Source organism: Mirounga leonina, unplaced genomic scaffold (assembly GCF_011800145.1).
Source record: "Mirounga leonina isolate KUSES-001 unplaced genomic scaffold, KU_Mleo_1.0 Mir_173, whole genome shotgun sequence".
In the NCBI taxonomy this organism is placed as follows: Eukaryota; Metazoa; Chordata; class Mammalia; order Carnivora; family Phocidae; genus Mirounga; species Mirounga leonina.
In genome coordinates, this window is record NW_023270447.1 from 41,103,354 (window position 1) to 41,125,767 (window position 22,414).

Here is a 22,414-nt window from a genome sequence, read left to right on the forward strand (position 1 = left end):
AGCAACATCCTGGACTTACATGTAAATACTACGTGCTTATTTAATGAGTAAATGAATGAATGAAAGAATGAATGAATGAAAGGCAAATAAATATATATGGCTGAAATATCACTGTAGCTACAATAAATGTTACTGTGTGAATTCATAATGGAAGAGAGATGGGAAGAATAAATATTTTACTAATTGAAAAAAATCATGAGCTCTGTTTAATGAAAGGAGACTCCACGGCTTATAGCACCTAAGGGCATAGTTGAGAGGTGTGTGGTGTGGGGCCGGTTGGGCTCAAAACAAAGTGAAGTTTCTATAAAGAGAATGATCGTCTTGGGCTGCCTGGTCTGAAGATAAGACCGTGTCATTTCTGCTGAAAGGTTACAATTTAATCGTTTGCACTCTTGTATCTACATATATATTTGCTTATTCGTTCATTGAAAAACTAGAGAGCAGTGTTTTTCTCACTGCAAACCACAGGCCAGTAGTAAGTGAAATCAATGTAGTGGGTCGCAACCAGTATTTTTTAAAGGAAAATAGAATTTTGAAAATAGAGAGTGCCATATATACTGAAATCCTTTCAGTTTTGCGTATCTACATCTCTGCATGTACTAGGCCGCAAGGTAAAATGTATTTCTTATGGGCGCCTGTGTGGCTCAGTCGGTTAAGCGACTGCCTTTGGCTCAGGTCATGATCCTGGAGTCCCGGGACTGAGTCCCGCATCGGGCTCCCTGCTTGGCGGGGAGTCTGCTTCTCCCTCTGACCCTCCCCCCTCTCACGTACTCGCTCTCTCTCATTCTCTCTCTCTCAAATAAAAATAAATAAAATCTTTAAAAAAAATGTATTTCTTACTGTGGGTCATGGTCAAATAAAAAAAAAAACTGAAAGCCACTGTTATGGAGAAGAACGACTAATGGAATATTCTCCACAGTCAGACAAACTGGCAAGCCAAGCCTGGTTCTAAAACAAGATAACCTAACCCCTATAAGCCTGGTTTTTTCCTTCTTTAAAATAAAAATAATGATACTTATCTCACAGTGTCATTGAAAGAATAATAATTTAAGACACCTAAATACGTAAAATAATGATAATTAATAGTTAGTTGAGACTTTACTATGCTACAAGTACCATCTTCTTTAATCCCCAAAACAAACCTTATGAGGTAAGTGCCAGTAAACCTCATTTCACAGGAAAGGAAGCTGAGATACTGAGGACTGAAGCAGAAATCTTAATGCACATAAGAGTATGTGTCTCAGTGATTTGCACATAGAGGAATGGACACTATTAAGAATTACCGGCATTACTTTAATGAATCCCTACTTGAATACTTGCCATGTAGCAGGAGTTCAACAAATATTTGTGAGGGGTAAAACATACCTCAGGAACTCAGAGCACTCTTCACAATAAATAAAAGTAAAATGCTCTGGGAACTTAGAGGGGTAGAAATTCTTCTGAACTACTTTTGTTAAAGGAAGGTTTGGGGAAAAGGGCCTACAGTGAGGTCTTCACTGATGTGGTGGGGTCTGTAGAGGTAAAGGGAACAGTGAAGGCATGATCAAGGCCCAGGGACAGAAGAAAGAGGATACATAGGTTGGTAACAGATTGTAGAGAGAAGTCATTGAGTACGAGCTTAAAGGGACTGTACTTTATCTTACAGCTAAAAGGAAACCACTGAAGACTTTTAACAGTGACTAATGATAAAGATGCAAGCATTGAGACTGCTTAATAACCTCCATATGATTACTGTTTAAAACATTGTGTAGATATTTTGACATGAAAACTGAATTCTAACTTCTCAATTTTATGGGTGGAAACCCAACCTTGCTTCAGGGGAAATTATAAGAATTAATAAAACATTAGGTAATCTCTAGAGTTTTCTGAGAAATTCTATTATAAGATGTATGTACAAATTATTTTATTATAGCTGATCAATTTATAAAGTACTTTAGCTTGAAAAAAACTATGTGCTTAAATGTAAGTTTATTAGAACAATTGCGTTTTTTGGGTTGCAGAGTTTGAGGACGGGATTATTTATATAGGTTTTAATTGATTTAAATAATTATGGAAATAATTACAGGGATTAAAAATATTGATTCCAGCCTTTACCTAAAGAAATCAATTTACACCAAAAAAGTATATCCAAATATCTGTTCTCCAACAGATTTAACCCTTAATATTCTAATATTTATTTTTTTTTTAATTTTTTTAATTTTTTTTAAAAGATTTTATTTATTTATTTGACAGAGAGATAGTGAGAGCAAGAACACAAGCAGGGGGAGTGGGAGAGGGAGAAGCGGGCCTCCTGCCAAGTAGGGAGCCCAATGTGAGACTTGATCCCAGGACCCTGGGATCATGACCTGAGCCGAAGGCAGACGCTTAACGACTGAGCCACCCAAGCGCCCTATTCTAATATTTATTTTATTATATACTGTGACACAGAAGATATATAAATACATACATATATTTAATTTTAATATAAATATATACATATATATTTAATTTTAATATAAATATATACATATATATTTAATTTTTATATGATGAACTACCTATAGAATTTTGTTTCATCCTGATTTCAAATCCCTGCATCCTGCTATTCTTGAAAATATGTAATAGATTAAACAGAATTCATATTTAAATGAATTGAATAAGATTTAAACCTTATCCTTAAAATATTTTAAACCTTAAAAATGTTTATATGCTATATAAGGCATACAGCATCTAAAGTGCAATCTTACATATTTTGGGTTAAAAAAATTGAAAAAGGGACCTTCTGAAAATTAAGTCCTTGTGCCCAGGAACAGTTCTTGGGGTTTGGAACATCCTCCCAAAACAGCTTTTTCATTCTACAAAGGAGAAACAAAAAACATTCATATTGAAAATGTTCACAGCTAATGAATACACAAACTAGAAATTAATCTACCAGATCAGCTATTTCTCAGTAGAATCTGATTCATTTTCACATGCTATTCCACGAAGATTTCCACCAATGTTTTATTTAGACTAAAGTTAATATTCATTATAATAATAAAATAACCAACACTTATTGAATGCTCTGTGCCAGGCACTATGCTAAACACTTTGAGTGGATTTTTCTTGGAGAAACAATATATTAAAAGTGGCCACCAGAGCACCTGGGTGGCTTAGTTTGTTAAGCATCCAACTCCTGATTTCAGCTCAGCTCACGATCTCAGGGTCCTGAAATTGAGTTAAGATTCTCTCCCTCTCCCTCTGCCCCTTCCTCCCTCTCTTTCTCTCTTTCACAAAGAAAAAAAGGTGGCCATCAGTTGAGTTTCAGAAACAATTCCACTTGATATGGCCCCATCAGCTCACTTGACTGAAAGATATATTCAGAGTCTAAAATCTCCCATCCCTCGTTTTTGCTATAAGACAAAAGTTTCTGTAGAGATTTGACATGTGTGAAATAATTTCATAGGTCTGGGCCTCTCAGCACACGGTGATATGGCACCCTAGAACCACAAGAAATTCAAGGCCATTTGCCAAACCAGACAGACTGGGGAGCCACACAGTGCTGATTTTTAAAAACTGGAGTGCTTACTAATCATAAATGAACTAACCACTCCAGGTAAATCTTCACCACTAAAAAGTCCTCAACCCAAATTGTACATCTCTAAAAGCCATTTTTGCTATCTCTGAGAACACACTGCCTAGGATTTCCTGTTATAAGCTTGTTATTTCCTGAATGTATTTACATATAAAACATGAATTTCATCCATGATGTTTGTGTTGTACTAGCAAAACAGAATGTGGTTTCCTGAAAACAGGCCTTTTCTTTTTAGGCCATCTTAATTGTATACTGAATATACATAAACATATTTAGGAGACTTTAATGTTTCTGATTTGGGTTTTAAATCAAGGTTTAAATACGCTCAAGAGCTTTGGCCATAAAGATTTGTAACACCAAGTGCAATACCTTTGGTGTGATATTAACAATGTTCCAAGCAGTAAGATTGAAGAGGAAATAATTATTGGCACAATTACATAGAGCCCTGCATCATTCTGGTGTTTTTCAATGTCATCTGAAAAAAAAAAATACAATTCACATGATTCAGAAGCTTGAGGAAATAATATCTTTCTGTATCAAAAATTACAGCAGACTTTTTTCTGATTTCATCATAAATCTGTATTACCTTTAAAGATATAAAAATAAAAAAGAAGATAAAAGTATAGCTATGATCACATTAATGAAATGTTATTTTGTGCAGAATTATGCTTACTGTAAGTTGGCAAAACATTTTTTCAAAATTATTTTTTGCCAATTCCATGTGATCACTTCAGGTTATATGAGAAAGTGCCAATTAAAGTTGCTCCAATGACTCTCTGCCTCAGTATCACTTCTGGATAGCCAACCTTCAACATCTGCCGATCTCTACCTTGTTCACTCCACACACATTGACCTTGCTTTTCTTGAGCCACCAAGCACGCTCATTCTTCAGAACCTTTGCACTTGCTACCCCTTTGTCTAAAATGCTCTTCTCTTTTGTACTTGCATGGCTTGAACTAAAAAGACCAATTCTGACCATCCTAACTAAAGCACCACATTTTAACTCTATCCTTTTACCTTACATTTATTTTGTTACATGGCACTTATTTTTTCTTATTATTAAATTAGTCCTTTTATTAATTATTACCAATTGCCACTCTTATGTTATTTTTTATTGATTTGGGGAGTTTTTTTGAGTGCAAGTAATTTTTTTAAGTTTTTATTTAAATTCTAGTTAGTTAACCTGTAGTGTAATATTGGTTTAAGGACTAGAATTTAGTGATTCATCACTTACATACAATACCCAGTGCTCATCACAACAAGCATGGCACTTATTTCTATCTGCCATTATATTATACATGATTTGTTTACTCTCACTACCATTAGAGCATAGGGATTAAGCTCCATAAGGACAGAGACTGGTCTTCACTGTTCAATCCCCAGTTCTTGTGTCCAGCCTGTATGTGTCAAATAATAAATGAATGAATTTTTATAATTATTTTAATTCTAAAACCAGGCAAAATATTTCTCTCTTGAAACTTCATTATTAGGTTGCTTGGACTTGAAGACAATTTGAGCCGTAATAGCAAAATCAAAATGTTGATACTTCAAGTACATACAGTAAGATGAATTAGAAATTTAAGAGGCATAATGAATTTATTTCTGTAACTACTTCTCCAGTTTTATTTTTAGAGGAAAAATGTTTCCTTTAAAAGACTAATTAAAATTTAAAGGCTTGGGCGCCTGGGTGGCTCAGTCGGTTAAGGGTCTGCCTTTGGCTCAGGTCATGATCCCGGGGTCCTGGGATCGAGCCCCACATTGGGCTCCCTGCTCAGCGGGGAGCCTGCTTCTCCCTCTCCCTCTGCCTGCTGCTCCCCCTACTTGTGTTCTGTCTCCCTCTCTCTCTGTCAAATAAATAAAATAAAAATCTTTAAAAAAATTTAAGGCTCGTAAGTATGTACCTCCAAAACATATTATTTGGAGGTAGATGCATTTATATGAATTGTACAGAAAATTAGTATTTTTCTATTTAGTCTTTCTGATGATGTATTTTATTGTATTGCTGCATATTTTCCTTTATTTCATTTCCATTAACTTTTTATCCAATTTGAGAATGAAAATGTTAATTTCCAATACCAGAATACCATGCTTGATTATTCTCCTTACTACCACACCAAGGGACCATATAGCCTCCCTGACACATCTATGTAAGGAAAAGTCTTACCTTGGGTGAAACTATTAATTATCTTTGGTTTCCCCACTCCTTCCATAAATACTGGGTAAAGACTGAATTGATACTTCTCAATGGGGATAAAATGATCTGAAGAGAAAAATATATAAAAGGTCATTCTTACTGAATTAATATTAACAAGTGAAACCTATATAAAAAATTTAGGTGACTCTCCTATTTTTCTGAACATAGAAATAAGTTGTTATTTATGGATCGAAACTGATGATTAAGGGAGTTTCAAAAACCACCTAAGCATTCCAAATTCTTCTAGTAACGACAATAATTTTCAAATAATTTTTGAAAATATTACCCAGAGACATGAGATTGCAATTTTCAAGGGTATGTTCCAATGATAACCAGTTTGTTCAAGCTCACAGTGTATGAACTTTCACTTTCCCTTTCCCTTTCCAGGACAATATACCCTACCTCCTCTCCCATATCCCCAAAGCCAGCAATAGTCCCCTTTCACGGGCATTTAGCTTGCTTATTTTCCCCATTCAAGGCAGCTGTGAGACTAAAGTCTTATGAAATGCAAAGAAATGGGGGTGGGGACCAGGGGCCCTCTTGGCTTATCCGGGGATCCCCCTGTCAGGGGGACAACCATCTGTATAGCAAGGTTCAAAATGAATCTATCAGTGACATATCATTTTTACAAATGTTAATAACATATAGATATTCCACAAGGGATGAATCTTGTTGAAGCCTAGATTATATATTTCCATGGCTTAAAGAAAAGCACAGAGAATAATCATCTGGACAATAGTGGTAATGAATTGAACTTAGTTCTCTATCAATCATTTCTACTTGCCCTGATGCTAAATTCTAGGGCCTTTGGAATGAAATAGAAGTGCAAGTCTCTGGAGTAATATTGCATAATAGGGTCATGGCAATCGTTAGCTTCCCTACTAAAACCTTACTCAGACTTGCGGATACTACATTGTGTGGGATTACTTTGTACTTTAATCACCTCCTGGGGCAACTGGTCTACTTTGGGGAGTTACGCTTACATCACTTAGTCCTACATTTGTAGACCTTCAGCCTGGCATTCCCACTCACTGCTAGTAGCATTATAAGTTGGTACATAGATTTGGGGAAACAATTTGGTGGTAGATAGCAAAAGCCATTAAAAAACAGTCTAGAGAAAAAAAAAAGTAGAGCTGCTGGCAGCAACAAAAATGTTCTCAAATAAATAAATGGTTTAAGTAGACTATGGAGTAAAATGCTATATGATCATTAAAAATCATGGTTAAAAGGGCTGGGGAGAAAATAGAAATGTGTTTGTGATATATCAAAGGAACAAATCAGAAGAAAAGTGATGATATGATTATGACTGTGTAAAATATTTAGAAAGGATTGAATGAAACAGAATTGAATGTTTATGACAAAGTGATAGAATTATATGTGGTAAGATGGTAGTATCATCTACATTTTTGAAGTTTTCATTAACTGGCTATCTTATTTAAATTAATAATCACTCTAATGCTAATCCATAAGAGAAACTTATTAAAGCACAGCAAACTTACCATGGATATAATACTTCTTAACAGATGGAGGGATCCTAAGCCATTTAATTTCACTGTCTTCATTAAGAATTTTCCACTCAGTAACAAAATACATCAGATAGTAGTCACTGGGTGATAGAGTCCAGGAGAGAAGCACACAACTGTTGTTTAAAGGATAAGCACTGAGTGACTGCACGGTATTTACTGAGGGGAAAAAAAGGAAATTTGTTTTTAAATTCAAAATTAATTTTTAAAAAATCTCCTAATACATTTGAGGCACATATAACCTACTGGAGGAAGGGAGAAGGAAGAGAAGGCTGACATTTATATAGATAAATATAATACAATTATTTTTGTACCACAGAGTCATATATGCAGAAAGATGTGGGAACATATGCCATTGAGGAGAAACCAAAATGGGGTTTTGGGATAGAGTCAAAAAAGTTGCTCTCCACCGGAGTACTGCACAAGCCTATTCATCATCCTCTCTACTTCCCTCCAAACTCCTCTCCTGCTGATGGAGTTGGGCTTTCAAAGGACAAATCTGATTATTTAACACCCTTTGCACAAAGTCCCATTTAAAAGCCTCCACTGGATTTCCACACGTGAGGATGAACTGTCTACCATGTCTGTGAGGCCCAGAGCCAAGCCTCAGCCGAACTCCCAGCCTTTCAGGATTTTGTGCACCAGAGCCACCCCAGTCGTCTTCCGTCGGGTCCTCTCCTGTGCCATGAGGACTTTCCGTCAGACTATCCCTCTCTCAGGAGCCCATGCTCTCTCCCCACCTATATGGCTTCTTAAGAAAGCTTCTCTAACCCTCAATGCCAAGTCAGGTTCTATTTTCTTTTCTTTCATAAAATTACATTCCTTTCCTGGGAACACTGATCTCAGTTTGTAAATAGGCATTAACTTATATGATTATTTGATCAATGTCCGTGCATCTATTGGAGTCTTCTGAATGCTGAGACCATGCTCATGGTCTGAATGCTGGTTTTTGAATGGTTTCTGAATGCTGAGACCATTAGAGTTTTTCTCACATTGGAATTCCCACCACCTAACACAGCACAGCATTCAATAAAAATCTCTAGAACATACTGGTTGAAAATATTTTTAGTGTAAAACATTGTGCAGATGCTATGGAACTTACAAGAAGCTTACGCCATACATACAAAAGTAATCATAATTTAAGGCAAGATATAAAATACCTTAAGAAAGGTAGAAAGCACCCTGATTTAGGACATATCTAATTAAAGCAACAAGCAAAGACTTCATGGAAGAGATTAGTAGAGGCAGAGTAGATTTGAATTTTCCATTAAAAAGTTATACTTTGAATATGTAATCCAGATCAGGAGCTCCCATTAAAAGAAGTTCTCAATTCTCTAATTAATCAAATATATCAAAATTAATGAAAGAAGGCTCATCACTCATATGAGATGAAGTACAGGTTAATTTTCAAATCTGAGCAATTATTTGCATCCATATAGTATGTAATACTATTATATATATGTAATAAATATAACATACACATATACATGTACTTATTTTTACATATATATATACACACACACACACACACACACAGACCAGGAGAGAGACTGATTTACGTACAACTTCCACTGATGCAAAAGGTTTAAGTATTAGATTTACTAGAATATTCTCATTTATCATAATACTGTATCAACATGGTTCTATTACATGAAAACCCAAGGACCATATTACAAAATCAGGGTGCAATCTCTTTTGCTATTTTTCAGAAAAGAAGAGATAAGAGAAGAGAGTCCTTCAGATTCAGAGAATTGCAGGCTTCTTGGAAGATCATTTAGAATGGGAGGAGTATGTAAAAATTAAATGCTAAAAGGGGCACAGGTTTACTACCCTGCACCCTTTCTTACCTTTGCTCATAGGCCATGAGAAGGTTAAATTAAAATTCACAAAAGAAGCACCAATTGAATTGACAGCCAGAATTGTAACAGAATGTGCTTGTTCTGTCCACAGGAAAGTGAATTTAGTGTGATTTCCCACATCTTCTGACCATGTTCCATTGCGGGAAGTATGATGTTTTACCACATATTTTCTCACACTGCACAATGAGTCATTTTTCATCAGAGGCTGTAGTAAACATAAAAATTGATTAGTTTAAGGGCTCCAGTGCTTTTTATACCAACCAAGGCCATGAACTCTTTTTATACGTTCCCCACCGGGAGGCAGGGTCAGACCAGGGCAAGCCCTGTCTAGTTCAAGGCTGAGATATGGGGAGGTGAGGGGGGATAGAGCTCGTCTCTGACCACAGATGCAGTGAAGGCATCTGGGTGGGTATGGAGCATAGGAAATTTATTTTCTTCCTTTGGGGTTTTTCTCCTTAAGACTCAGAGAATAAATCACTTAAAGATAATTAAATACGGATACAATTAGGACACTTTTCTACCAAGAAGTTTCACACTAATTTTAGAGAAAAGAGAGACCAGCAGGGGGTCAAGAGTTTCCTTATCGAAAAAGCAAACAAGGAATAACCCTCTAGTTCTGTAAAGCAACAACAAGAAAGCTGAAGAGATGTTAATCATCATTTATGTTAATCCCAGTAAGATTTATCATTTGTTTGCTGCTCTTCTGATCTGTTGCTAATTCAAGTAGCAGAGGCTACCAGAACCGTGTATTCGGCACCCCAGAATTTCTGCCCCATAGTTTAAAAAAAAATCATACCAGATCACTGATGATTCCAATATAATATAAAATATATGTCTCTGCTCTTTCATTTTATAGAGTATTAACAATATACCCCACCTGCCCCATTACCACCACCTGTTTCAAATAAGATAAACCAGGGGTGCCTGGGTGGCTCAGTCGGTTAAGCGTCTGCCTTTGGCTCAGGTCATGATGCCAGGGTCCTGGGATCGAGCCCCTCATCAGGCTCTCTGCTCAGCAGGGAGCCTGCCTCTCCTCCTGCCCCTCCCCCTCCCCCCTGCTCGTGCACGCATGTGCACGCTCTCTCTCTCCCTCTCTCTGAAATAAATAAATAAATAAATAATCTTCAAATAAGATAAGCCAAGCCCTTATAAACCCATAGAAAATGATTCTCTACGATAGACTGGAACAGTGCTTCTCAATATATTTGTTTGTCATCGAGATTCCTCTGAGTCAGACATAACAGACAAAAATAAATACAAACGCATATACATGTGTCCCTGCAGGGTGTGGAACAATGTGGGCAGGGGGGGAGTAAGATCTGAGCAGGCATCATCTAGTCCAGCCCTGCATTTATACAGATCAGGAAGCTGCGGCTGAAGAGTCTAAGTGACTCCGCCAAAATAATGCTGCCTGAGCTCTAACGCTCAGTTGAGCTGAGGACAGAATGAATTCCCACACTCCGTTCCAGGGCCCCCTCCACAGAGCTCTTTGCAATCCCATCTCAGAATGGAAACAACCAAGTCAATCTTTCGTGAGCATAAAAATAAAATTTAAGAGTAACATAAAAGCAGGAGTACCTTCCAAAGTAAAGTAACATTTCTCTCCTTTTTAGTGGTGTCTTCCTTAATTATTCTCCAAAATTCAGGTCCTCTGGTAGGAACTGCAGAATGACAAGGAGCCCAAGTGGTACACGTGTTCTCAGGAGGAATATGTTTGAGTCACATTTGAAACACGCCCATATGCTTGCATTTTTAAGGCACATTTACAAAATCTCTACAGACCTTTTATATCCATGACAACTGTGTAGGCGGGACTACTCCAATTACTCCAATACCCCAGGCCATCCAGCCTCCGGCAGCGCACCTGAACAGCATAGACTGCACACAGGTCTGGCACCAGGACACTGGCCGACTTTGATTTTGCATCATATACCTCATACATCTGTAAAATAAGGTCAAGCGTTAGACTAATCATTACTAACACCTACGTAGGTGGCGAGCCCGAACGGCATTCTATTTAAAACCTTACTACCATTCCAAAATTAAGAGAGAACTGACTTTGTGTTTTCTGGCTTGAGAAATACTTGTATTGGACTTGGATCATGAGCTCCTTCAAGTTAAGGATTGTCTCAGTCATCTTGTTGTTTCCTCCTTAGGACAAGATTTGGACTGGCCTTCTTGCAACCTCGTCCCCCAGTCACTCTTCACTCTGTTACTGATCTCTGTCCACTAATTCCCTATCCACAAAAACTCTCAACAATTTTAACCTCATGATTACATAGTGATATCTCTGTTACTCAGTCTCCTCAATAAGCTGGTAAACTGTCACATTCCTTTCAGCTAAAATCCTTATGATCTAATGACATAACATTTAGGGTTCCTGACGTTTCTGGGTCTTTGCAGGCTGCCATCTGAAAACTGACACGGCCAGTCATCATATACTCTGGGTGTGATTTTGGTTGTTTGATAAAAGCAGCTTCTTCCAAAATATGTCCCAATGAATATATACGCACTAAAGAATATTATTAGATGTTAAAGGAAAAAGGGTTCCTCGGTAAAATGAGTTTGAGAAACATAGGATGAAACAAAAGTCACAAATAAAGTCACAGATGTTTCTTTAATGCAAGACTTCTCCGAACCTTTAGTATGTAACAGTGTGATTTAGTATGTAACAGGAACACACAGCGATGCAGGGTTTCCTAAGTTGATTCAGCCATGCAATCTTTTTTCAAGGAATATTTTATGCGATCAATGTTCTGTCACACTCATTTTGGGAAATGATGACTTGCAGGAAATGTCATTTCTTGAAAGGGTTAGACCTATAGCAATCTACTTAACAAAAATAGCTACAGAATACAGGAAGAGGTACTTTTATGCCAATAAAATAAATCCTAATCTATACAGTTATTAAAACAGTTGTATGAAATAACATTTAGTGAGGCAAGCTGAAGACATTTCTCGGTAAAAGGTACCTTCCACTGTACTTCTTTTCCATTTAAGCCATAGCGAATCTGGAACTTAAGATTATTCTCTGGAAAGATTGGCTTTTCCCAAAATATTTTCAATAATCCAATTTTTACAGTAATTTCTGCTTTCACACTGGATGGAGGCAGTGGTTTCACTAGAAATTTTAAAAACAGGATACTATAACAGCAACTTAAACAGTGATAATATTTTAAAAACATTATTATGATGTTATAACTTTTATACTCAATATTTATAAAGCAATCTCTCCTTCTCAAAGTTCCTCATTCATTATCTCACTTGATCACCTACAATTTCAGGTGACACGTAAGAAAGGGATTATCTCTATTTTGCAAATAGGTTGATTGGGAAAAAAATCAATACAATGACCATGTCATCTGCAAGTAATAGTAAGATCTGACTAGAAACTGGGCCATTAGTTCCGCATGCAAAAGATTCCGTACTGAACATATAAGTATCGATAGCATACTCTGTTCTACGTAGAGCTTTAATAAAAAGAAAAATATGACATGCACTGTATTCATTTCCACATGTGTGAGTTTCAAACTGTACTACTCTTATTATTTCTAAGTCAAGGTCAGAGATAGTCTTACAGAATAAAGCCCCAGTTCTCTATCATCTGAGGAAAACAGGATTTTGAAGGGCAGAAGTAGAGGCAAAGATGACCAGAATGGCAAAGGCTTAAAAAAAAAAAAAAAGTAAAAGACAATATGCAAACTCAACATATTTGGGAACTAAATGTCCCAAAGCCCCAGCATACTAGTGTGAACTTTGAAGCTCCGGACTTCATCAACAATACCTTAGACTGTTGATGACCAAAACCCCTGAACTTTTTCATTACTACAGTATCTCATACTTACTCAATTCTTCATATATGAAGAAGACACTCTATACCAACCAGTAAGATGACACGCAGTTCATCTCCTGAAAAAATCATTCCTCCTCAGAAAAAGAAGTATGTATGTTTGAGAGACACTAAGATTGTACTTGACTGAATCATATGGATGTCATATGGATCCATTCCATGAATATCTAGTTTACAGAAAGGATGCTTTAAAGTATAAGAGTCTGCATGATCCCCACAGCACACACCCTGGGGAGTTAAGCAGAGCTTTCCACATTTTATGGGTGATAAAATAGTCACAGAGCACTTACATGTCTAGCCCATGTTTACAAAGCTAGTAACAGGTGGTGCTGCATTTGGATCCTAAAGTTGAATCTCCACATTGTTTCCTAGTACTAAGGAGTTGATAGAAGCCCAACTTAAATTCCTTATTTTAGTACTGAAAAGAGTAACATCGAAGGTTGTTTGGATAGCATACAGAACTGAATCCATGTTGCATTTGTCATATATTACACGTGAGGTTATATCTGTGCATGTTTGTGGGGTAGAGAGTGGTAGGTGGGTTCTTTGCTGTCCCAAGATACTTAGTACCAGAGAAGTCCTGCTTACAGTAAAATCATTTTAAGTGGAACCAAACTAAATAGCGGGGGGGGGGGGGGGGGGGGGGCGGGCGGGCATGCTAGCTTTGGGGGTGGGGAATCAATTAATTGGGGCTCTATAGTGATTTTAAAAAACCCTAAAAATTATGACTTTATGCTTATTTAACAAAATACAGGTTTTAATTCAGATGTGTACTAATTATTTGAAAATATAATGGATCAAATATTGATTTTGGGCATAATTTCCCAACAAAACAGAATACAGCACCAAAAGATATTCTTTTACCTCTGTTGTATAATCATAAATGGGTCATTTCTCAAAGATTTCACAGCAATATTGGAGAGATATATATTTCAAGAGCTCTCTTAACTTCGAAATCAATATATCTTTTTAAAGAATATTTAAAATTCATGATGGATATCATCATCCTTGATCTATTGTCTCTTCTTCACTTTAGTTATTTTGAATCCTTCTGCATCCTACACAGCCTCACAAATTAAACCCATGGGTTATGACTACTAGATTACAAAATCCATCACAACACCCAAATTAAATTTTTAAATTAAAAACACCAAATGTTTTCATAAGTATATTGGGAGAAAAACAAAGCAGTGCATTATTTAGATTAATATTACTGCTAAATTTTATTCCCAATGCCCAATATAACTCATCAGATTATATGCTGAAAATATTCCTATTGCAAAAATACTGTGCTATAAGTAACTTAAAATAAAATAAAAATGGCAAAACTTTCTAAGGTTGATTGTCTTCCCAATTCCACTGTAAACATGAAAAAAGTTTTTTTTTAAATATAGTGTGATCAGGAAATGGTAAAACACAACAGTTTCCATGAATCAATCTGAATCCAAATCTGCTAGTAAAAATGAAGACACACAACACAGTTTGACATACCCACAGAATCAGGAACGACACACGTTGGTGGAGAGTCAAGTGAACCCAAAGAGTGATTGATTTTAATCCACATTGTATAGCCGGATAATAGAAAGATTGGCTGAAATATGCATTCATAAAAACCATCTCTCTGCAAGTGGCAATCTTTGGGTTCAGATATGGGATGAATAGATGGAACATCAGAACAGTAAAGGCTGCTCCTTAAAAGATATGAGAACAGTCAGTTAATATACAACATTGTTGAAAGCAGTAAGATATTTGAGAATACCATCGTTTCTGTTCCATCTAAAATAAATGTTCTTATTGGAAAGGCATTTTTGAATTCCCAGCTCTATCACAATTTTATATCTTTCCATAAAAATAGACAATAAACCTTATTAAACATTTTATTAGGTACTAAGTGGAAATGCAAGTAAAATAAATGGCATTGCTCTAAGAAGGAGATAAGGATCCAATTAGAGGTAGGCCCTACAACACTTTGAAAGTTAAGCTAACGTTATACATAAGTGATACCATTTTAGAAGTATAGATCGCAAGCGGTATTGGGACATTCCCGAGATGGGAAGGAAGATAAGTCCCTTATGCTTTAAATAGGGATTAAATTCCACTACAACTTGAAGACACAATTGATAGTAAATTACAGCTTAATTGACAATGTCCCAATATTTTCTAGTTCAAAGCAATATAATGAAAATAATACCAATTCTTGATTCATACCTGAATCATATGGTTAAATGTAAAACACATATAACACATTTTCTCAGAGAAGAAAATTAAGAAAGTAAGTTTTATAACTGTGTCCCGATCTACACTCTACCTCAGAATATACAAAGCACTTCTCCTTTTCTTTGAAATAGCCCTGCTGCCACTATTTGCTCTCAATATGGCATTTAAGTGGTTAAAGTAGCAGTTAACTGTTTCCATAAAATTGGAGTTAGGAGGTTACAAGAAAATGAAAAATCTATATTCTTCTGTTTCTCGTTTTCTATTTTTTTGTGACACTTTTCCTGCTTACCCCCTCAAAATTACAATCATTGGGGTGTGTGTATGAATGAGTGCTGGCAGGGGGATGGCGGGGGGGGCGGGCAGGGAAGGGGAGGGCCAGAGATGAGAACAAGGCATGAGGCGTCCTCTGTGGGTAAGAAGAACTGTGACCATGTACTAAAGCACAGTAATACTCCACTTGGAATGCAGAGGTTAGTGTCTTTGTCATAATGACAGCAACAGCCATTTATTGAATATTTACCAGGAGAAATTCTATCGCATAATTATAATTAAATGGAATATATCATTAATTCTAACAGAAACCTTGTAAGTCCTGTTATTCTATCCCACTTACAGACAAGGAAATCGAGTCTTGGAGAGGTTAAAAAAAACCTGCCCGAGTACACGCAGGGACTTTCACAGTTCTTCTGTAACTGTTAGCAAGATAAGACACAGAGCTTATGTGATGGTCATCCACAAACACCTTTTTTAATGTGAAAAATGCCATGGAAAGAAAGCAAAGATAGATTATAAAAGTAAAATGGCATCCATGAATATTCTATTGATTTCAAAATACTCGTATCAGGTAAGATAAAGCCAGGTATTATTCCTATGTAAGAAATGTAAAAATTGTCCCATTTTTTTCTAATACTACATAAGAATAGACTGGTCACTTCAGGAATAGAATTCAGATCACAGTACTTGAGGGGGGGGATTTGTTTTTCAAGTAGAAAATTTAGATTTTAAGAATAAATGAGGACAAGTGAAACAAACTGGAAGACCCCAGTACAAACACAAACTGAGACAGGGTGTTTGCAGTACACATAACTGAAAACTACTAAGAGAGATTATAAAAATAAAAATATATCTACTTTCTCCTAATCAAGAGTGCTATTATTTCAGATGATACTATGGGAAGATGAAGTCTTGAATTCTTTTCAAAACAGGGAAGGGTAAAAATATACAAGCACAAATCACTCTCTATTACAACCCTTCACTCCTTAAGTGTTTCTTTCTTAGTCTTTCCTACTTCTAAAAGTATTCATATTATGTCTTACAATCTTTGTGCCACTACCTCTGACTTTTTTCCAAAATATTAATCTTCAGCAAATTATTGGACTTTTATAATCGCTGATATTCTCCTCTAGTCAACTCTGAGAGAGTTCAAATTAACTCTTAGAGAGGTCAAATTAAAATGTACAGAAACCAGCTTTTCTTGGATTTCATTCTGTAGTTAAAATGTAATTATGGAAAATTAATCGATTATCAGAAAAACTAATTGGAGGTAAAAACGAATTACATGTTTTACCTCAATGTGAGTTCTTTCAAAAACCACCAATTTATTTGATCCCTTAAAAATTTCCTAATCAGGGCGCCTGGGTGGCTCAGATGGTTAAGCGTCTGCCTTCGGCTCAGGTCATGATCCCAGGGTCCTGGGATCGAGTCCTGCATCGGGCTCCCTGCTCCTTGGGAGCCTGCTTCTCCCTCTGCCTCTCTCTCTCTCTCTGTCTCTCATGAATAAATAAATAAAATCTTAAAAAAAAAAAATTTCCTAATCAAGTAGATTCTTCCTTCCTCTTTCAGGAAGAACGTCTACTAGAGGACTGTTATGAGGATATTTCTACAGGAAGTCTTAGCTCACCATATCCCCAGAACAATCAAACGGCAAAAACAGTGCTTACCTATGATACCTCAGCTGCAAAGTACTTCCCATGAGTGATTGGATTGCATTGGTCGACCATCTGCAAGTCATTTTAGTTAAGTACCCGTCAGTTTCACATGATATATTGATATTGACATCTATTTAAAACACATTAAAATATTAATACAAAGCAAAAGCACCAAAGCAATTTTCAATGAAAATAACATGTCCTTACGTTATCAGTGGGACCCTAGTACAGGGTCCCCAGTCCCCGGGGAGGAAAACGGGGAGGGTTGCCGATGCTTACCCATCACGTAGAGCTCCGCGTAGCGATGGTGGCATTCCTGCTGGTTGCAGCAATACACGGCGTCGTAGGTGAACTTCCCACGAGGCTTGGTCGCCTTCAGATTTGGAAAGGTGACCCTGCTCACGCGGTCACCCGCCACGCCATACTGGCTCGGAGGGATTCTCTCCGCTAAATTCAGCCACCAAACAATCTTTTTTGAGGAAACAATCTCGTTTTCATTTTTATAAATGCAGTGGAAAGAAACGTTAGACCCGACCCTTGTCAGAATTTTAGGCGGAAAGTATATGACATCTGCAATAAGAGAAGAAGGGGAGGATGTCAGATGAAGACCAAAAACATCCTGTGAGGAATGAATTTACGCTACGTGGAAAGGCTTCACAATGCGTTCAGGATCACACTGCCAAAAATGAAGTGAGTGTCCTAAGAGACTGGGCAACTGCAATCGCCTGTTTATGGACAGTCACGTAGCATCCCAGGCACTCACTCCCATTCCCAAATGACTTGACCTTCCAAAAATGTCTTCACTGTTTTCTAAACATAGAGACTTAGTACAAAATAGGTTTTAGTGCGTACTTCTCACTTGCTAATGGATAGGCCGAAAATGAATTCAAATGAAATATAATCTAATTCCACAATGACACGTTTCCCATCAGACTCCGCTTTAAGAATCAGTGAACTGTAGGGTGAGTTTTTGAATCAAATCACTCTAAGGCAAAATCCTGAAGAAAAAATGGTGGTTGCTATTGTTTCATTTGGATATATGAAAATTTCAAATAAGCAGGTAAAGTAGAAAAATGAGATTTAAGTAAGAAAACTAGTTAGGATATGTAAAATCAATGATGCACCAACGCACCAAAACAGGAAAAACTGTAAATACTGATCTGTAATATTTTAAGTTATTTAATGCCAGTACGCTGTGGTTAAGGACAAGGGGAACCAATATTTTTCTAAAATATTATTTTTAAGGCCTCTACACTATTCCATACTACTTTTTTGGCCCCCTATTGTTGGAAACATAGTTTGCCTCTGTTTTAAATTAGAAACAGAACAAAAGTAAATGACTGTTTACACAAGAAGAAATTATTTCTGCCACAACGCATTACAAAAACAGTATATTTCAGTTGTGCAATTTAAAGTAGGGCATTTTCTGCTGAAAGAATATGAGCATCTGTTTTCATACATATCATCCGGATGACCCCCAAAACAAAAACAAAAAACTTCATTTATTTTTATTATGTATATTTTTTTCTTTTTTGTAATAGCAAGCTAAACTCCCCTGTCCTTATATTTACAATCCATACAAAACCTCTGTACTTGGTATTTCTACAGTCAAGCATAAACAGGAAAAATTTTAGTAGCATGAAATCACTGGACAGAAGTCAGTCCATTAGATTTATAATCCTAGCCTAGGGTGACACTCAAGCTTCATTGGCACATTACTTACTACACACAAGTACCTAGCACAGACCTGAAAGATTATTAACCTACTTTCAATATGCTCCACATCTCATTACTGAACTGCTTCAGAAGTCTAAGAGTAATTTATTTTTTAAAGAGTATAAATAAGACTTCAAAAGTTAAGCTGAATCTTTTAAAGATAATAAAAATCTCAAAGCACTTCACTTCAAAATTGAATGCCTAAGTAAGGCTTAATTGAGAAATACAGTTAAAGTCATAGTATTTTGGCATGATTAAATACTAAAATATTAGCTTAAAAAGAATAAAAACAAGTTATTAAAAACCTGATTTTGTAAAATTTACCCACTGAATATATAGAAATTGATATGAAGTAAATGTTAAATATTTAATTTTCAAAATAATACAAATATATATTTTATTCTCATGTGAGATACACAATATTTAATTTGTAAAATAAGAAAATAATTTTCTTCTCATGACTAAGTACTAATACTTTTGCAGAATCTACACTAACGAATTTCATTAAAAGAAGAAATTCTATTGATAAATATTAGTGAATTACTCAAATGAACATAACTCATAAATCAAAACATCTTAAAGTTATTTTAAAATGTGTTTATTATAGCACCAGAAAATAGATTTTTACATTTTCAAAGCAGATTTCCTATTTTTCTTTACGGGGAAAATATTTTCTCTAATACATTACAAGCACTGTCAAGTATGAAATGTAGAAATTAACTGTTTCTCCTCTTCTCTGGCAGCACAAGATTGCAATTAAGAAAGGTATTACAAAAAAAAAAAAAGAGAGAAAGGTATTACAAGAAGTCAGCACTTCTAAACTTATTTTCAGTATGTAGCATAACTTAATTGCAATATTCTGGGCCTTCTTAAGTTCTGGCAAGGTCCCAGGTATTCTTCTAAGGGTCCACGATCTCCCAAATCCGCAAGAATTCCTTGATTAAAAATGGTCAATGCTTCTTTAACTGTGTACTTGGTAGGTACAGCTTTAATAAATCAATGAACAACAACAACAAAAATCATTGAACAAAATGTAGTAGCTATAAAGGAACTGATAATTAGCATCTGTTGGCTCTGGCACTAATACATGAGACAGTCTCTGTTCCCCCAAAAAATTAATAAAATCCAGAGTGTTTGGAAATGATAAAGTAGATGTGCTAATTCATTCTAAGTAAGTTAATGCCTCAGTCTTACAGAATGTTTCTGTTTCGTGGATGCCAACAGTGAACAGCAGAGGATAATCTAATCATATTAAACACCTAGGTTTAAGGGAGAAGGATCCAAATCTTTTTACACAAGAAGAGGAAGCTCCCAAGTTTGGAGAAACATACTTCACTGGTGCACACGGTTCAAGAACAAGCCTCCAGTGCTGTAAGCGCTGGGGGATGTGGGAACTGCTTCGAAGGCAACTCAGCAAACCTGAGACCTGAAAAACCCAAGCAACGCTGAAACCTCATTTATCAGGAACCATGAAGGAAATGAGGTGTTCCGCTAAAGTGCTCTATGTAATTAAGCTTACCGCTGATTAGTGCCCAGGATCAATTTTTGGTGACATAAACATACGTCAGGCACTTAATCACTGTATTAGTGAGTACAAACATCACTCTGGAATTAGACTGCCGGCTCTAGATTGTGCCAACTTTTACAATGTACTTAACCTCTCTAAATCCCGATTTCTTTGCGAAAGGGGAATATCAGTACCTATCTCACAGGGGATCAAAAGGATAAAATGATAATATATGTAAAGCACTTAGAACAGTGCTTGAAACACAAGAAGCACTCCATAACTGTCATTATCATTATTATTATTATTATTCAGTAGAGAAGTATGAACCTACTTATACATTTGATTTGTGATTCAGTACCCATCGTTACGTCGTTACTGTAGACGATCCTATAACAGAGAAATGTGCTTGGGAGCTACTGAAGTGTGGAAGCTCTTCTCCCCGCACTTGGTGTCCCTAGTCTCCTTTATATTTGGTAAGTTTCTGTCTTTCCCTTAATAATCACCTGGTACCACTCACTGGCATTTAAGCCATCCAAGCCTGTTAAATTAGTAAGCTTACCTTTACACTCATTGCTAAATCAACAAATTCTGCCCTTGGGGGAGCTATTTACTTACTGTCTGGATTTATTTTTCACTTACTATCAGATATTTCTATTTGGGATGTCTAAAGTCACTAGAGGGACACACCTGTGGTGAATAAGAAGTAAAAGGCCCAGTGTTAACTGCAATATTGTTAGACACTTTAGCAAGTAAATTGGCAAAGTTTCTTTTCAACAAAACATATCTTTATTACTGTCATGTACACAAAACCCTAAATATTTGCATAGGGAAAAGCATATATATATACATATGTATGTGCTTTATAATATATATTAATAAATCTGATTTATATTATGTATAAAAACATATAAATGTGGTCCAACATATTAAAACCAAGCAAATTTAATCCTACAGATATTGACGTGAACTAAGAAAGTAACAGTAGTCTAAAAGGGTTTTGTACTAAGTAAAACAGAACTAAAACTAAGTCCATCCAAAGGTCTAAAAACCTAAGTTGAACACTCCAAAACAAAAACTTACATGAAATGTAACACAAATAACTATTATATTATACTGGATCAAAATGTTCATCTTAACCCCACTGAATACAGAATTGCTAAGAATCATTATTCTAAAAAGGTATAAAATATAACTTGAATATTAGCAAATCTTAAAAATAATAATGATCCTTTTAGAATTTCCCTCTTCTTTAGGGAGGGTAGGTTTTCAGATCTAATTAAGAAGTAAAATCACAAAGAAAGCCATCCCACTCAGGGTGGGAGTCAGGATTACTAGCCTCCTCTGCCACCCGCTTTACCCCATCCCCTTCTCTTAAAAACCTCCACATGTTGTAATTTATCCCCCTCTACATAATTCACCGCTGGTCATTAAGACCTATTAATCAACGATAAATAATTGAATGTAGAAAAGCTGACCTTCCTCCGACAAATTCCAGAAGCTGAGTCGTCAGCACACACATTGTGATGCTCAATAATTATCTGAGGAATCGTGATGAGAAATCCATGTCTTGTAAATCTGTTCACAGAAGGTTCCTGGCTTTCCTAGTGAGAACCAATCCTTCCCATTGCCTAGTACTTTGCTAGCTCTTCTGACAAGCTTGCTCATGCAATTAGTTATGAATCTTATCAACTTGAAACCTTCATTAGATGCTGAGATTTTGAATATTGAGATTGTGGCTTTGTAAACTATGATTGCATCTACTGTTTACTGGGTGCTTACTAAAGGTCAGGCACTGCAGTGAGCACAGTAGGTGCACTGTTTCTGTCTATCCGTAATAAAAATGTCCCTATTTTGCAGATGGGGCAACTGAGGCCTAGAAAGGTGAAGAAACTTTCCAAATAAGTGGTGAGGCCAGTACTTCCATAAGATTCTGTCAGACTCCAGAGTCTGTGTTCTTAAACCACATGCTACTGGCTTTTTGACAAGTCAATGCTTTTTAAATAGGAAGTAACCAATAAATGAACTTATTTCATTAAATGTGTTGACTGTCTGCTTAGTGATTTTCAG

The 22,414-nt window shown here is 36.2% G+C and overlaps 1 protein-coding gene across 2 annotated transcripts in view; it reads right to left on the reverse strand.

Moving 5' to 3' along the window:
* LEPR (leptin receptor) overlaps nucleotides 1–22,414 on the reverse strand; it is a 93,159-nt gene that overhangs the window by 22,326 nt on the left and 48,419 nt on the right. For both annotated transcript variants that reach the window (XM_035018346.1, XM_035018345.1), the window contains 11 exons: nucleotides 17,404–17,694; nucleotides 17,137–17,254; nucleotides 14,471–14,670; nucleotides 12,102–12,250; nucleotides 10,912–11,071; nucleotides 10,708–10,790; nucleotides 9,118–9,334; nucleotides 7,247–7,429; nucleotides 5,718–5,813; nucleotides 3,923–4,028; nucleotides 2,759–2,834 (listed from right to left, as the gene is read on the reverse strand). In XM_035018346.1, coding sequence (XP_034874237.1) covers nucleotides 2,759–2,834; nucleotides 3,923–4,028; nucleotides 5,718–5,813; nucleotides 7,247–7,429; nucleotides 9,118–9,334; nucleotides 10,708–10,790; nucleotides 10,912–11,071; nucleotides 12,102–12,250; nucleotides 14,471–14,670; nucleotides 17,137–17,254; nucleotides 17,404–17,694 — 1,679 coding nt within the window. The remainder of the gene's footprint in view (nucleotides 1–2,758; nucleotides 2,835–3,922; nucleotides 4,029–5,717; nucleotides 5,814–7,246; nucleotides 7,430–9,117; nucleotides 9,335–10,707; nucleotides 10,791–10,911; nucleotides 11,072–12,101; nucleotides 12,251–14,470; nucleotides 14,671–17,136; nucleotides 17,255–17,403; nucleotides 17,695–22,414) is intronic.